This window comes from Somniosus microcephalus, chromosome 14 (genome assembly GCF_052327205.1).
Source record: "Somniosus microcephalus isolate GS21.2 chromosome 14, FLI_Smic_1.0, whole genome shotgun sequence".
In the NCBI taxonomy this organism is placed as follows: Eukaryota; Metazoa; Chordata; class Chondrichthyes; order Squaliformes; family Somniosidae; genus Somniosus; species Somniosus microcephalus.
The window spans coordinates 54,890,909-54,908,929 of record NC_141000.1 but is presented as its reverse complement, the minus strand read 5'-3'; the positions used below and the strand labels follow the sequence as shown (position 1 = coordinate 54,908,929).

The 18,021-nt window shown below is 40.8% G+C and overlaps 1 protein-coding gene across 2 annotated transcripts in view; it reads left to right on the top strand.

Annotated features, from left to right (window-relative positions):
- Nucleotides 1–18,021, top strand: part of pola1 (polymerase (DNA directed), alpha 1) — a 316,470-nt gene that overhangs the window by 56,580 nt on the left and 241,869 nt on the right. For both annotated transcript variants that reach the window (XM_086006560.1, XM_086006561.1), the window contains exons 11-19: nt 1,582–1,694; nt 2,534–2,650; nt 2,738–2,812; nt 3,413–3,551; nt 9,046–9,200; nt 10,047–10,131; nt 11,754–11,815; nt 14,919–15,008; nt 17,689–17,805. In XM_086006560.1, the coding sequence (XP_085862686.1) occupies nt 1,582–1,694; nt 2,534–2,650; nt 2,738–2,812; nt 3,413–3,551; nt 9,046–9,200; nt 10,047–10,131; nt 11,754–11,815; nt 14,919–15,008; nt 17,689–17,805 (953 nt within the window). The remainder of the gene's footprint in view (nt 1–1,581; nt 1,695–2,533; nt 2,651–2,737; nt 2,813–3,412; nt 3,552–9,045; nt 9,201–10,046; nt 10,132–11,753; nt 11,816–14,918; nt 15,009–17,688; nt 17,806–18,021) is intronic.

Below are 18,021 nucleotides of genomic sequence, written 5' to 3'. Positions count from 1 at the left end.
GAAACTGGGAGAAAGGAATAGAGTCCTTACAGGAAGCAAGGTGGGAGGAAGTGTAGTCAAGGTAGTTGTGGGTCAGTGGGCTTATAGTGAGTTCTGCTAATGTCTGCAGAACCAATTCCTCTTCCAGTTACCTCTGATAATTGTTCCACACTCTGATCCAGTATCCTATATTCTCACTTTAAACATTTTTTTAAAAACACTGTTGAAAAATATGTAATATCTCCACTATACCTTCATCCCCCACAACTCGATTCCCTTTCAACTAGGAGTAGCCCTGCCTTCTCTTTAATTATTTTTACTTTTATGAAATCCTTTACTATTTCCTTTTATGCCATTATTTACTAGCCTTTTTCAAATTCCATTTTAGTCCTTTTAATTTCCTTTTTAATCTTTCCTACATTTTCTATATTGCTCATGATTTTCTTCAGCCTCGTTTGCCCTTGTTTTATTGTATGGCCTCCTTTTTAATTTGTTTAGTTTTAATCTATGCATAATTCTATCCTTTGCACCGCTTTTTCCCTTTGAGATAAATCTATTTTGTACTCTATCCATCTCCTATTTGAAGATTCTCCACTGCTGATCTATTGTCCTGTTCACTGACTTATTTTGGCCTGATCCCTTCTCATACTGAATTTTGTCTTTTTTCAGTCTAGCAGCCTTTGCCTTTTCATTATCCTTTACTGTTCTTTCATTAAACCTACCTAACAATATTCTCACTATTTCTCAGGCCTCCTACTCACATTAGTTATTTGCCCCACTTAATTTTTCGGAACTAAGTCAAGCAATGTTTCCTCACTTGGGCTAGAAAGATTCTAATTTAAGAAGCAGCCCTGGTGCATTCTTAAAAAAATTTTTAAAAAAATCCCCATTTTGACCATCATAACATTTATTTCAGTCTATCTTTAGTTAGTTAAAATCACTCTGTATGATTGCTGTCTTGTTCTTGAATATCACTTGGATCACCCCCACGATCTCATCTCCACTGCTTGGTGACCTGTAATGCACTCTGAGAATTGTACCATTTCCTTTCCTGTTCCTTAACTCTACCCAAATGGGTTCTGTCTCAACACACATCCTTTGCACATCCTTGTGCTCTAGTGCTGTGATAAAGTCCTTTAATAACATTGCAACCCCACCCTTTTCCTACTCTATCCCTCCTGAATATTTTCTAACCTGGACTGTTTATATATCTATATTTATATATCTCCACGGGGGAACCCAGTCGATTATCTCCTTTTCTTCTTCTCTCCCTTGCTCTCGACCTTTAGCTAATGGTCTTCTGCGGCCTAATGTAGCACCTAACTGCTGCCTTGCCTGAGATTAGCTAAGGGCACAGACTGAATATTGACCCTGGACCGCCTTCATCATCTGCATGGCGCTGTACCAGACAGATTTTAAATAGAAATCTACACATTATTAAAATGTGCTCCCTCATAACTGAAAAAGCCGAGCAGCACTGCTTGGAACGAAATGAGATTTGCTTATGTCCTCGTAATGTCCAGATCTAATGAAATGACTGCTAATGCATATTTCTGTTTTATATTGGAAGGACAATAACTGACCATTTTGAGTTTTCCTCAGGAGTGGTATATCTCTTTGGCAAAGTGTGGATTGAATCGGCAAAGACGCACGTCAGCTGCTGCGTGGCTGTGAGGAATATTGAGCGCACAATATACCTGTTGCCACGGGAAACGGTATGTAATGGTCTTGATCTTGCCATAAAGCTGTTTGTAATGAAACATATTCTTCAATTTTATAAACTAGTCAATTTGTAGTTCACTATGCACTGTCTGTTATTTTCAGGGAGTCAACTGTGGTGATTATGTGGTGGTTCTGCCTTTAGTATTTGTAGCATCACACATCCTATTTGGGGTAGAGCTCCTTTTTAAAATGTATTTTTTTTAACCATTTTCTAACTTGAGATGTAAGTTCTGATTGCCAACTTGTATCCTACTTGGTTTTTAAAAAAATATATATATTTTCACATTTTGTGATGTCTCGTCTATGGATCTGTTAAAATAATTCCTCAAGAAATTGATGATTAATTTTTTATATGATCTCTTCTGAGTTGGAAGGTTGTGGGTTCAAGCCCCACTACGGACTTGAACACATAATGTGTGCTGACACTTTTACAACACCGAAGGAGTGTTGCATGCCGGAGGTGCCAGCTTTTGGATGAGACTTCACACTGAGGCTTTGTCTGCCTGCTCAAGTAGCCACAAAAGATCCCATGGCACTAATGGAAGAAGAGTAGGGCCAAAAAATTTTCCTTGAACAATAAGATTATCTGGTCGTTCATTTTCTTGCTGTTTGCAAATTGGCTGGCATGTCTGTGATTAGGTGCTATGTGAATCCCAGTTTGTTTGCTTGTTTGTTCTTTCATATTTCTATGTTTCACTTGAGAATTGAAATTGTCTGGTATCACATTATCAATTTAGATATGCAGAGTGTCCTTTCAAACTTTACTGTTTTTATGATCTTGAGATACTTTGAAAATGATAAAATATGGATTTATTATCTGAATTCTTTTCAGCGCATAAATCTTAAAACTGGCAAGGATACAGAGACACCTGTAGCTATACTGGATGTTTATCAGGAATTCAGCGAGACGATTTCTGAAAAATACAGAATAATGAAGTTCAAATCAAAGGTTCGTTTGAATTGTGGGGAACACTACATTTAAACATTCAGTGGTTTCCCAGGACATCACTGACATGGTTATACTTTTAATTTTCAGAAAGTTGGGAAAAAGTATGCGTTTGAAATTCCAGATGTCCCTGAAGATTGTGAATACTTAGAAATCAAATACACAGTAAGTATAGCAAAATGCCTAAATTAGTTGTACGAATGCATTCTATTTTATGTGTTTAGACCCTGGGTAGTGTTTCAGTTCAGGTGAACTGAATTGATTATTCTTGATTTATATTGGTAGCAGTTTTGTTGCAGGAAAGGATATTGTTGCCTGCCAGGTAATGATGCTGTATAGTCTGGTATACATGCAAGCCAGGAAGGAGTATAATTAATCTCTCATGGGTCACGACCCTCTAAATTTATATTTTGCATTAAATAAGGGGAAGCTAGATGATTACATGAGGGAGAAAGGAATCAAAGGATATGTTGATAGGGTGAGATGAAGTAAATAGAGTGGGAGGAGACTTGTATGGAGCATAAACACCGGCATTGGGCCAAATGGCCTGTTTCTGTGCTGTAAATTCTATGTAATGAATAAATACCAAAGTCATCTGCCTCTCAGGAGTTAGCTGAAGGTTTTCAGCATTTTGTCAGCAAGCCTGAAAAAGTATTTGAACACTTGCCTGTCCACTGTCTATAAACTTGTACAGTGAATACCCCAGTGTTAAGTTGCGGTTTTAATAAGTGAAATGGTTCTAATTTCCCCTATTGCTTGATGCAGGCTGACCTGCCTCCACTTCCTTCTGACTTGAAAGGGGAAACTTTTTCTCACGTGTTTGGCACCAATACATCAAGTCTTGAACTTCTGCTCCTGAGCAGGAAGATCAAGGGACCAAGCTGGTTGGAACTCGAGGCTCCACGTAAGAATTCTATATTTTTTTAAACCATTTTATCGAGATAAAAGAAAGAACTTGCGTTATGCAGCACCTTTCATGACTTCAGTACATCCCAAAGTGCTTCACAACCACTGTAGTACTTTTGAATTGTAATTTAGGAAAATGTGGCAGCTAATTTGCGCACAACAAGGTTCCAGAAACGGTGACGAGATAAATGACCAGATAACCTGTGATTTTGGATGAGAGATAAATTGGCCGGACACCTGCTCTTCTTTGAATAGTGCCGTGGGATCTTTCTACATCCACCTGAGAGACAGATGGGGTCCTGGTTTAATGTCTCGATCTGAAAGTTGACATTTTTTCACCCCATTTTCTCCCTTCCTCCACTGAAGGCTCACCTTTTTTGGTGGTTACAGGCTCCAGAGACAACAACAACCTGACTCGAGGGCCATGCGATTTGACCTGGGGGGGGGGTGTGTATGAAGTGCGACAGGCTGACTTTTCCTCCTCATTCCAAGAACACCAAGACCAACTATACTCAGATCAGCTACTTCAGCACACACTGGGGATCAAATGTAGGACCTCGTGTCTGCATTCCCTTGTGGGACACATGAGAACATTTGGGGAACGTGCTAAAATCCAATTATTACACACCACAACAATTTTGTTGGTTACATTTCACAATTTTATTCTAATTATCCTAATAAGAACTTAAAGATGTCAGCAAATTACTAAGTAGACAAGGGTAAGGAAAGGAAAAAAACATAGCCAAGTCCAGGAGCTGCTTGTTTGGGCTAGGGCTGACAAAGGAAGTATAAAGTTGACCGGATTCAAGTGCTATATTACCAGTTCCCTGCCATTCAAGAAAGCTCAGCTGTTCATATGGCTCAGTACAGGCTTCTAGGGAAAGAAACCTGGTCATTATCATCATGGGCCCTCCCCCCGCAACCACTCCAAGGCACGTCACAAACATGATCAGTCAGAGATGGATGCCAAGCCAAAGGATGAGATATTGGGGCAAATGTGTTGAGATGGACAATTAAGTCACAGAGGATGACGAGTAGCTTCTTTAAGAGGTGGAGAGAAGATAGAATCAGTGAGAAACTCAAGGTGGGGTGGGTGAGTAAGGAATGATGATTTTAAAGGAGATGTGAGAGGGGTCGAAGAATGTGAGGTGCTCAAAGGAGGAGAAGGGGGAGGGACCAAAGTGTGATTTGGTGAGGAGGGCCACACTGCCACTGCGGCAGTTTGGGCAGCACAGGTGGTGGAAAGTGTAGGCAGGCGGGGAGGCTTCAGTAATGGGCACAGTGTTGCCACCCATGTGTTAAGTTTCCGTCCAAGCTGGGAGATTCATTACTGGTTACAGTTCTCTGTGAACATTTGTTCAGAATTAATGTACTGTAATCAAAGTATTTAACTTTATTAAAATAGTTTCTCTTGAACGGTGTAGTGAGTTAGAACATAACCGTTTGCATGTTTATGAAGCAGAAAATGTTTTGACATACAAACCGAATAAGTGAGAAAAAGAACTTGCATTTCATGGTATCCCCAAGATGTCCCAAAGCGCTTTACAGCCCATGAATTACTTTTGAAAAGACCATCAAGCCTGCCCCATCCAGACAATGGTGTACCATTGACCATAAAAGAAAGAGAGAAAAAAAACTCAGCAGCTAATGCACAATTCCTCAAGGTAATGAACCAAAGCTCCACGAGACCACAGTAGCCAATAACTCCTCATAATCCCAGCTAACTAGCAATTCACCTCCTACAACTGTCAATGTTGTCTTCCCTCAGGAACTTGACATTCTCTTGAGACTCATAAATCCATGCGCACTGCACAAATTGGTAATTGTTTCAGAGGGCTCTGTTTGTTTTCTAAATCTAAATCTTTGTTTTCCCTCTAACAGCCTCACACTGCTTTTGAATCTTTAAAGAATTATTATCCCCCAGTCTCTTTCTTGATCTGTTACTTTTTAAGGAGTACACCTGTATGATATAAACATTTCTGGAGTTTCCCAACTCCAAACATAACACTGCACTTGTCCACATTACTGAGCACCTGCCACACACTGACCCATTCCCCATATTTTGATTTTGTCTGAATTACGAACTCTGTGCACATTTTCCTGTTCTCTATGAATTTAAGAATGATTCCATTAATGCTCTCATCAAAATCATTAAAGATGATGATTGGCATGGAGCCTCGTGGAACTCCCCTTGTTACACGCGCAGGTAGATCGCGAGCCTGTAGTTCTGCTGTTCAAGGAACCGTGTCAGGCGCCATCATTCTTTTACTTTTCTTTGAGTGCACTTGCTGTAGAATGTCTCTGCATCTAAATCATCAGCTAGAATCTGAATTATACAAGCCAGTTGTGTGTAAAACAAGAAGTTGCATTGCCCCAAAATGTCTGATCTCTGATCAGTGCTGCACCTTGACTGCGTTGGTGCAACTGCTACCTGACTTTTTCGTACAGAATTCGCGGATCATTTCTGTTTTCGGTGGCTCAATTTCAAGGTGGCCAACACCTTAAACAAAATAATTAGGTGTTGCACCAAGGGACACTGGGTAGTGGTCAGGCAAGGGAGCTATGGATGATTTTTACCCCCATCCCTCGCCTTGGGCATTCCGAATACTTCGAGAGCCCAAACTGTTGGCCCAGCTCAGATGAGCTAATTTCAGTACAGACTGGAAACTTAACCTGGGATCTTCTGATTCTTATGGCTTAGCGCTTACCCATTGGAGAGTTAATTAAAATCTTTCTGTGTACTTTCTCAATTCTCTGTATTCTCATACAAGAGAGTTGATCCAAGCATAATATTTTTGGCAAATAATTTATGCATTTGAAAATTCAGCTGTAGCATCATATAGCTCATTTAACTTTGTCTTTAGCACTATTATGATACTCTAAATGGTCTCTGATTGCTCTGTCAAGATAATTACATAAATATAGGTTTAGCATTTTGCTGTAGTGTAGTTCTTTTATTGTGCCATCACTGGGAACACACGTATTGCGAGTGGATCTAAATTGATACTAACTAAAATCCTTTTTGTTTGCCATTTATTGTGTTTTTCAAACCGATGTATGTTTTTGTAACTCCTAAAGCACCTTGCAAATCCACAAGAAATGCATGAAAACGCATTCTAAAGCTATTAATCTTCCAGTTGAAGACGAGGCATCTCCATTCCCGTCCTCCTTTGGTGCACGTTTAATAGTCTGAGTTGGGAAAAGAGATATTCGCTGCAATCTATTCCAGCTTGAGCAACACTAGATTGTATTCATCTGTTCTCTATTGTTTAGGATGTAAACCAATCTCTTTGGGTAAACTGCACAGAATTTACTCTGAATGTGTGTCCAAGTGGCATAGGTACTATTGTATAAATATCACCATTCTACTAAGATTGCCACTGAACTAGTCATTTCTGATTTTCCGTACTTAACATCAGGCATAGTGGTGCTGAAAGATTTGTTTTCCTTTCCCATCCTACTTGTTGCTAAGTAACTGCAATAAGCATTTGGAGCTCGGTGCCAATAATGATTGTAGTGTATTGGTCCATTCCATGTTTTGTTTCTGACACTAGCATAGACTGATCGTAAGGTCCAAAGTGGGAAGGATTAGCAGGGCCCAGTCAGTGCAAGCTGGCTACATTTATTGCCCATCCCTTGTTGCCCTGAGAAAGTAGTGGGCCATATCAAACCAATGCAGTCCTTGTGGCAGTGGGGTCACGCCATTGCAGAGAACATTAAGGGCTATATATTCGTTCTAGCCAAGGAATGGGTCAGTAGAAAAGCTGGAGAATTGGCGCCAGGTGCGAATGCTTTAGACTGCACGCAAAATTCGTCCTCGCTGCTCAATAAAATGATTGGAGTCCTAAATCAAGTCTTAAGTCTAACGCCAATGAGCTTGTGTTTTAACGGGTGGACCAATATCGGGTGCCATCTAATCGCAACTCATCATTGCCACAGGCTTTTTTCACTACTTAAAGGGGAGGTTCATGGATGCTGCAGTACCTCATTCTCAGCATTGCTGGCTGTGCAGCTACCTCGGCAAGCAGAAGTAGAACAAGGAGAAGGAGCCGGAGGACTGAACCAGGTGTGCTCATGGCATGTCCACACCCCTGGGAGAGAGCCCGCAGATTCTCCGATAAAGCATTGGCGGCATTGGGTTTCGCTGTGGAGCGAAACTGAGCAGGCGCGGATTTGTGAATGGGCCGCACAACCCGTTAAAGGGGGCCGCGTGGCCCCCCAAAAATTAGAGGGAACATTGATCAAGTCCCACTCGCCCATCACCCCTGTCCTTGCTGACCTACATTGGCTCCCAGCCTCCCAATGTCTGCAATTTCAAATTCTCATCCTCTGTTTAAATTGCTCCATGGCCTCGCCCCTCCCTATCTCTGTAACCTCCTCCAGCCCTGCAAACTCTACGTTCTTCTGACTCTGGCCTCTTGTGCATCTTCCCCTCCCTTTGCCCCGTCATTGGCAGTGCCTTTGGCTGCCTAGGTGCCAAGCTCTGGAATTCCCCCCTAAATTCTTCCTCCTCTCCACCTCCCTCCTCTCCTTTAAAATCCATCTTGACCAAGCTTTTGTTCACCCCACCTAACATCTCCTCCTTTGGCTGGGTGTTCACCTCAATTGCTGTGGAGCACTTTGGGCTGATTTTCCATGTTGGAGGTGCTAGATAAATACAAGTTGTTGTTATAATTCATCTATCATTTTCTGTAATGATCTAATGTTCATTGCTTTAACTTGAAAAGTGGTGGTGACCTGTCTGTCTTTGCTGCAGTTTTTTGGTTTGTGTTCACTGCACTATTGGGGTATGGGTATAGTTATGTTACTGGACTAGTAATCCAGAAGACTGGACTAATAATCCAGGGAACATGAGATCAAATGCCACCGTGGCAGTTTGAGAATTCAAATTCAGTTTAAAAAAAAAAAAAAAAAAATTTTTTTTTTTAAATAAAAAAAATCTGGAAATAAAAAGCTGCTGTTCATGCAAGTCACCATGAAGCTATTGGACTGTCATAAAACCTGAATAGGTTCACTAATGTCCTTTTCGGGAAGGAAACTTTCCGTCCTTACCCAACCTGGTTTATATGTGACTCCAGTCCCACACCAACACGGTCGACTCTTAACCGCCTTCTGAAGTGGCCCAGCAAGCCTCTGAGTTGCATCAAATTGCAATACCGCGGTTCAAGAAGAATGTCCACCACCACCTTGTCTGGGTAAACTAAGGATGAGCAATAAATATCTGCCTATCCAGCGGTGCCCACATCCTGAGAATGACTAGGAAAAAAATGGTAGCTTTCAATCCTTGGGTTCCGTCTTTAGTTTTGAAACACTTTTCTTCAATTCCTGTTTTGAGTTTGAATTTGGTTTGTCTGCGATCCGAATTGGGTTTCACGTGATATTGGGGGGGGGGGGGGCAAAAAAAAAGTCGGACATGCACATAAGGTTGAAATTTTAACTTGCTGGCTTTTGGTATGGCGTAAATGTATCTGGTTGTCTGTTTCTCTGTTCAGAGCTTCCCAATAAACCCATGAGCTGGTGCAAAGTGGAGGCTGTAGCACTGAAACTCGATCATGTGACTGTGGTGAAAGATATTGCCCCTCCTCCACTTGTCACTATGACGATCAGCATGAAGACTGTGCAGAATTCCAAGACTCATCAGAATGAGGTATGATTTTTAAAATGGAGTCTCATTTTCAATGTGTTCTTCCCATTGAGCTCAATAAAATTATTTTGAGATCAGTTCATCAGATAAAAGTGCTTTTCCCATGTCAGCACAGTTTCACAAATGGCCTGCATTTTAGGCAGGCTTTGAGCTGTGGTGGGGTATTTGAAATCTGATTAGAATGATTTTTGTTTAGAAAATGTTGAGTTTTGTATCTGTGTTTTTACTGTTGACATCTGTAAAAAAAAAATAACTTAAATGCCACACAGAGAAATGTAGTATATCCAAATCAAGGTTCTCAGTTGAGACCATTTTGGTAGCCATCACTTCATCTTGTAAATTATTGTTTGCATCTGAACATAAAGCAGCAAGTGGGACTAAAGTCTCTTCAGCTGAACCTCCGCCTGATGGGCTGACAATTGATTTTTGCTTCTGGCTGTTCGGATCCTAAGTAAAATGAGTTTGTGGTAATCTCAACCCTTCGTTCTCATTTAATGTTTGTTTATATTTTAACAGTAAGTGCTAATGACTTCACCAGGTTTACTTGTGAAAGGAATTTGAACACAATAGTGCAAATAAACTGATTTGACAAACATTTGATGCTGAATCATTTCTGCATTGGTGATGAAACTCTGCTTCTGTTCACACGGCTCCTTAAGCCAGATTCTTCTTCAAGCCAATGCCCTCAGTAATTTGAGCACACCTTAAAATAAAAATCAAACATGGACAGAACAAAGCAAGAGGATGTTAGCTGTGATTTGTATTGTAACTACATGTATTTTAAAATGAGCCTTAATGGTGAGACTCCTGTTGAAAGGATCTACTTATATCCATCTCCTTCTGTTCCAGATTGTGGCCTTGGCAGCTTTAATTCATCACCACTTTCCTCTGGACAGAGCTGCTCCCCAGCCTCCATTCCAGGCCCATTTCTGTGGTAAGTATTGTTCTGTTCCTTCAGAAAGATGAAGCATGCAATATGCAAAAACAATGTGCTACTGTAAACACAGATGATTTTAATGGTTGGTATCTTTTAAGTCGGTGTTGCACTGGACTGAGTGGTGCATCATGTTTGAACCCAGACCTCGAGTAGCGCCTGGGTTTAAATTGAGCCAGGACTGATGGGATGAAGGCCGCCTTGCGTTCTTGTGCTAAAGTCCGAAGTGAAATGAGTTTTCTTGGTCTCGATCCACTTTCCAGTGGCTGCCACTTATCAGCATAACATTGCCTGTAATTCAACATTAATTGCAGTTTGTTGAGAGACCACAAGGAAGCTGGTGTAGAAGATAGGAAATGCCACTGGTGTTCCATGAGGTTGTTTTTCTGATGTAAAGGCCGATTGTGAGATGGTGTTGAGCTTTGGTCGGCATGCAACCTGTGCTTGATGTTGACGCTAAGTGCAAAAGTAGAAGTTTTCCATTTCCCAGTGCTGACTTCCTTTATATGATCAGCACAACATTTAACTCGCTCAAATTTCTCCCCCCCCCCCCCCCCCCCGCCAATTTTTGCCCTTTTCTTTTCCCCCCCCTCCCTATTTCTCAAGACAGTGGCTCATGCTGCGGTATAGTTCCATAGGAACTAGCCATCATTTGCTCGAGTAAGCCTAGAAGGTGAGCATTGGCGCTCTATTCAACTGTGTAGAACAACACTGTTGAATCCAGCCCTGTCCTCCTATGACATCCATTTACATGTTCAACAGCGGTCGCTGGTTATCGACCGGGGCTAGAAAACCTGTTCAGGTGATTTCCCCAAACATTCAGAATGTGACCTCTGGTCGAAGCACTACCTGGTCCTCTGAGGCAAATGGTATAAAAGCTGTCAGTATGAGAGTGAAAAGGCCAGAACTTCTCTGGGAGTCTTAACAACAACAACTTGTATTTATATAGTGCCTTTAACATAGTAAAACGTCCCAAGGCGCTGCACAGAAGTATTATAAGACAAAAAATTTGACACCGAGCCACGTGAAAAGAAATTAGGGTAGGTGACCAAAAGCTTGGTCAAAGAGGTAGGTTTTAAGGAGCATTATAAAGGAGGACATGGAGGTAGCCAGGGAATTCCAGAGCTTAGGGCCCAGGCAACAGAAGGTGGATTCTTGAATAAAGAGCAACAGTTTGATGTGCACTTCAATTCTTTATATTACAATCTTGATTATCACATCTGGTACATCCTTAATTTGCCTCTAGGTGACGGGAGAATAATGACAAAACCCTTGACAATTCGCAGGACAAGGCATTTAGTAATTATATCACTGGTAACTCTGTAACCTTTCTTGAGAGATGAATATGCTAATATATCTCCCAGTATGGCACAGTTGTATTCCACAAGCAATTCAATTATTTTGGATAATGTTTGATAAACCTAACGCCAGAAACTGATCTTTGACACTTCCAAAATCATGACATTCCTAGCATCGTATCTTTGGTAGTAATGAGCTTGGATATGTGTCTGTGGGAGAGAATCAGGTTCCTTGATTTTCGTATTCATCTGCTAATCATATCCTCAGGAAGGAAATCTGTGTTGAGAACATTGTTAAAATACTAATGCTGCTGCCTTTTCTAGTCATCAGCAAGCCCAGTGACACTATCTTTCCTTACGATTTCCGGGAGGCACTGACGAAAAAAGTAAGTAATTTTCTCTCTGTCTGTACATATGTGTATTATTTCTTTTGTACTAAATTATTAACGTGGGGGTAAAGAAAGGAATCTATCCCAGTGTACTCGTACAGAAATTATACTTTATTCATTTCTAGTTATTTTCTTTTTGAATATATTAAGGGAAGTTTAAGCTGGTCCAGGGAATTACTTGTTTAATAAATTGATAGATCCACATGAAAAGACATATTTTTTGGCAAATGTATAAAATTGTTACTGAAAATATGAATTTGTTTAGCTTCCCTGAACTACCTCATGTGCATCTGAGCTATATAGACTGGAAAAGTCTCTGGCCCATCACCAGCTGTGGTGAGTTAGTTGAACAGGCAATGGTCCTACTTCACCTTGCTAAGAATGGGAGAAATAAGCCCGCGTGCCCACTTCCGGTCATTATCCAGTGACCCCTGGAAGTGTGTGTGAGCCAGGACAGCACTGGGCACGGATATGTTGCTCCCTTTGGTACAGTGGCCTGCTGACTCTCTCTGACTCAGATCGCTGGTGAAGTACGGCTACCTGGCTGAGGTGCCAGAGGGCAGACGACAGAATACTTAAGTGTTGGTCAGTGCCTTCAGGAGAGGAGACAAACCTGGCGGAAGGAGAGGGGTTTTTCATGACTGATTTTAACATGTAGCATTGGCTTTCAGTGGATGGCGGTTGATTAAATCAGTAGATATACCTGTATTGGTAAAATATTTTGGGGGGACTTAATAAATGAGTGCTTTCACTTGGAAGGCTGTGGTGGTATTTTTGTTTTGGACATTGTCATGGTATTAAAAACAATCATTTTTCACTTAATTTATCAATTTCATTGTGTATGAATTTAGTATTTGTTTCTACTGAATTAACGCTTTAGGGATGACTCTCTTTAGATGGGAATTGTCAATTGCATCCAATCTCTGCTAGATCTCAGAAATTGCTAGGCCAATTGGGAATGCTGGATACTGAATCTCTGAAGAACACTATCCTAAATAGCCTAGTAGCCAATATCAATCCTGGTAGTCTTAAGAATAAACACAGGAAGAATGTAATGGCTGTGATTATCTCGATACAGAGGAGCCTCCACCCCCAGTGGAGTAAAAACAAAGGGTGCATTTACATTGTGTCTGAAGTCAGGGTCCAATCTGATTGTGGAACGAAGTGCTGTGAGTCTCCTTAGAGGAGGGGGGTCTCTCTCTGCTTCTTGGGAATCTGATCAAGCCTTCACGCTTGATTTACACTCCAAGTTTAGCATTGCTACAAAGTGGCTTTGCACCGACGCTTAACTTGTGAAGTGTGACTGCCCCATGCAATAACACACACAGGTAGATTTAAATGTAATTCTTCATTTAATGAACTGTCGTGTGTTTCGGCAATGACTTGAAATGCACTTTTCCCTGGTGCATTATTTTGGGATCATATTGGGATGGATGTTTTCCAGAAGTGCAGAAAAAATTAAGAAACTTGAAAGGGACTGGGTTTCGTTTTTTAATTCTATGGCCCTGGGTCAAAATGGCCGTGGAGACATATTATTGGACATTTTTGTGAAAAGTTGCATTTTGTGCTGGCAACTAAAGGATTTTTAAAAAGTTTACAGAACACATTTTACAAAAAATAAGCACAAATATTTGCAGTGCATTGAACTGGCCAATTCTGCTGGCAGCTGCACTCTACTTGATTGATCTCTTTCTGTTGCCAACAGAATGGCCAACTTAGCAGTTTTATAACTCATCGTAATTTTGTTAAAAAAATTTATCAAGTTTTTTCGTTTTTAAATCGCCCACCAGACCCCTCAGTTTGGGAGAGGGGAATAGCTTCACAGTTTTTTTTTGGTATTAGTTTTACCGTTTAGTTTTACTAGTACTCCTAATGTTAAAATAAACTAGAAGGGAGGCATACAGTGGAACGCACAGCCTCTAGCTGTGGGGCCTACAGTCAGCGTTGCTGGATTCATCTTTGTCGAAAAGGGCACTGAAATTTGGAATATGTTTGCGACTTGAGCGACTAAACCCAAAACCAATAAACTGAAAAACTAGATGTAAATCTGAAACAGAAAATGCTGGAAACACTCTGCAAATCAGGCAGCATCCAGGGAGAGAACAGACAGGGTGGCGTTTCACACATGGACTCTGCCAGTTGAAGGGTCCACGGTGCCTGAAACATTAACTTGCCTGTTCCCTCCGCAGATGCTGACTGATCTGCTGAGCATTTTGTTTTTGAAACCACTTATGGGTTCCCTCATCATTAAAACATGATGCAGCTTCTATAGCACTGTGACCTACTTATTTAAATTTAAAATTATTTTTATGTGGTCTGGAAGGCATAATGAGTTAATGCACTTTTTAAAATCTTTTTTTTCCCACTTAAATTTAAAAATAACTCTAGCTTTTTGTTCAACTGGTTTTCTTCCTGTTTCTTGCCAATGGGAGCAACTTCCAAAATATTGGAAGTTTTTGGAAGTCATTGGCTAAAAGTCAATTTTATGGCTCCTTTTCCAGCCAATAGAAAGCTCTGTCTCTTAAAATTGAACAGGCCAACTTAGCACACACACACCATCAAATGAAGAAGGAATGCCGCTGAATGAATATACTCTTCATCCCCTAGGACCTGATGACACATGGATGATTACATTTGTTAGTGATGCTTTTAAGGGTTAAAAAGTGAAATATTTTCTAAGAACGTAAGAAATGGGAGCAAAAGTAGGCCATTCGGCCCCTCGAGCCTGCTCCGCCATTCAATAAGGTCATGGCTGACCTTCGACCTCAAGTCCACTTTCCTACCTGATCATCCCCATATCCCTTGATTCCCTTAGAAAATAAAAGAAAGAAAATAAATAGAATTCTTTTAGGAAAACTATAGCTGTGTACTGGCTTGATCAAAAATAGTGGTAGAATATAATCAGAAAACCTTAGACTGCAGGAGTTTCAAGTGACCACTTTTACCATCCAAGTGGACCTCCTTGATTTCGGCTGGAGGCTTAGTAATGATCCAGTGTCAGGGTGATGAGGGCGAGTTAACTTGTTTGCTTAACTTCTAGACATAACGCAGTTGGTGCTTCAATTAAAACTCGCAAGCTGATTTATGCTTCTGATTTCAGAATGCCAAAGTTGAGATTGCTGCTACTGAAAGGACTCTCTTAGGCTTTTTCCTGGCAAAGATTCACAAAATTGACCCTGATGTTCTTGTGGTGAGTAGAAATGTTAAGAAATATTGCCGAAGGTTGTCCCAAGAAGTCATGAACATGAGAGTTCGCAGCTACTAAAGTAAATCCTAATGTAATGTGTGGACACCACAGTGAACATTTAATTACAAAAAAGTTGAGGCTTTTATCACAGCCATTTACAACTGACATGGCACAAATCATCTCCATTTTTTGGAACATCTGCCTTTCCAGAATCCTTGTGTCTCTTAACTGCACGTAGGCCAAACTAATCCAGTTGGACTTGCCTGTGATTGAGGTTTTTTTTAAGTTCCATGTGAACACTAAACTATATTTGTCCATATTTGGACTGCTTCTAAAACTGCTCAGTCAACCAGTAGTGTATTTTTTTCTTTTGATTATTTATTGTTTGTAATTCATCAAAATTATTACAGGAATTCAAGTACAAGGTGACCCATTTGTTTAAATTTTAGCATAAATCGACAAAACAACTACCCAATTTGGGACACTGCAGTGCTAAGTAATGTGGGAAACATGAAAGATCTAATACGGTTTACACATTGGTTGCATGATCTGAACATGTTCTGAATGATGGGATATGTGTAATCACTGGGGAATGCTGTTTAATGGTATCTTGACAGTTGAAGAAAAACTGTCTAATATAAAGTTAGCAGAAGGTAGAAAAACACTTCCCTTTTAATGTTAGTTGTAGACCAAGTTATAAGATCCCAGAGGGACCCTGGTTCCAAATGATTCAAGGTTGACCTGTATTGTGGACAGTGATTTAACTTTATTCAGCACAAGCAAGACTTCATACATTGCAGCAGCAATTTACAGAGTATAATTGAGACTTGTATTACCACTTATACTCTGGGTAGAAGCTGTACCCTGTGTCTCTTGTCTCATCTCTTCTCGTCTCCCGGGTGTCTCTTTGATTCGTCCTGAAATCTTCTACAATTTGTGGCTCTTAGGACCCCCTTCCTCTACCCTTACACTCATTCAAAACCTATGGAGTCCTCCTGAACCAATCACTGGCTGAGACCCAAGCCCAAAATCCAATCATAAAGATGTCACATTTGTAGCACCCTGATTTACACAGGCTTTTAGTCTTATGACACTCTTGCATCTGTTTTTGACCACCAAGACTCGTATCTGTGGTAGATATGGCAGTCCAAAAGGAATATGTCTTCATAGGTTGAGATACGGTCCTTGCAGTTGGCCTTTGTTTTATAATTCACTGCGGATGTTATAACATTCCAGCACAATGGTAACTGCAGCTAACCTTGGTTCCCAAGCGAGCTGTACTCTCTCATCCTTACTGTTGGCGAATATCCAACTTTCACCCACAGCCTCAATATTTGACTATAACAATCCACTTTCTCACCCCAGGTTGTCTGGTTACAGCTTACTCACGGGCTTTTAATTATAAGCAAAAGGCTTACATGTCATATATAATTCAGGTTACCATTGCATACAGTTGATGATTATAGACTTATATTTGCTCCTTACACATGATTATAGATCTATTACTGATAATTATAAGATATTAATGGTTATAAGACAGTAAAGCAAGTTTTCTAAAAAAACAACTAATCCATGATAATCTTAGTGTATAAGGAAGAACCAAGTTCAGATAACTTACAATAAAAGGTGAAATTAATTTAATTGCAAATGATGTTGGATCTTCACGCTCACTCTCTTTCCCCCCCCCCCCCCCCCTCCAAGAAGGCGTTGGCCTGTGCTGACTTAGATTCCACTGGCAGCAGCTCCCATCCCTGCACCTCTCCAAAGTGGCTACTCCTCTTGAGTGACATCCCACGGTGACAATTTTCAATCTTAGCTGGCATCAAGGGTAAACCGAATCCCATCGTCACCAGGCTGTCTCTTTAGCACTTTTCTGTACAGGACACAGAATAATCAGGAAAGGGATGCCTGGCTAATTTTTCTTTTTTGCCTGACCTCCATACTTTGGAGAAGTTGTTTTATATGAGCATACGAAAAGTGGCAGGCAGGAGAAAACCAACTGGCCCATCCAGTCTACCAATACATCCACCCACCTGGTGCCGTGAAATCTCGTGAATTAGGGGGGGGAAATTGGAAAATTCCTCTCCGACCCTATTAGGCGATCGCGACTAGTCCAGCAGACCACTCTGGTCCTGATTAATGTTATACAGTGCTGACCTTTTTGTATGAGATGATCTTCGCCCTAGCTAGAAACAGGTCCTGCTCTCGCTTGAAGGAAATCGGCGAATTAGCATTCACCACACGAGCCGGTAGCCTGTTCCATGGGTCCACTATTCTCTTGGAAAAGAACCACCTCCTAACATCTAACCTAGATCTGGCCTTTACATAACTTGAGATTTTGACCCCTGGTCCTCTCTAACCTATTTAGTTGAAACAAACTGTCTACACAAATACAATCTTGCCACTTCATCTTCGAAACCTTGATCAAATCACCCCGAAGTCTATGCTTCTCTAAAGTGTAGAGACCCAGCTTTTTGAGTCTATCTTGATAATTAAGATGTTTTAAACTGGGTACAAAGGCCTGTTTGATGTAAAGAATAGCGCATGTGTAAGAGTGTGTACCAAGGTTATGACAGTCAGGGTTCAGAAGCATCCCAGTGGCTACGCTGCATCAATCTGGTAACTCATTTCCTCAGTCCTTTATTGTACAACATATTTAAAGCCTACATGCACTTACTTTCAGGGCCATGATATTTATGGATTTGATCTCGACGTTTTGCTACAAAGAATTAATGTCTGCAAAGTTCCTCACTGGTCGAAGATTGGTCGGTTGAGGAGATCGGCTATGCCCAAACTTGGGGTAAGGCACTGCTGACTTTTTCAGAATGAGAAACCTGCGAACTGCCAGGGAACGATAATAAAAGAAACAAACTTACAGTTATGTTGAAACAGCATTGTGCACGAGTAATGGGAGTAGATTGCCACATATATTGGTAAGAATGCTTTTAACCCAGTGTCATTATGCATTTGATATATGCTAACAGACTAAATAATGGAATGCCATTACCAGTCTAAT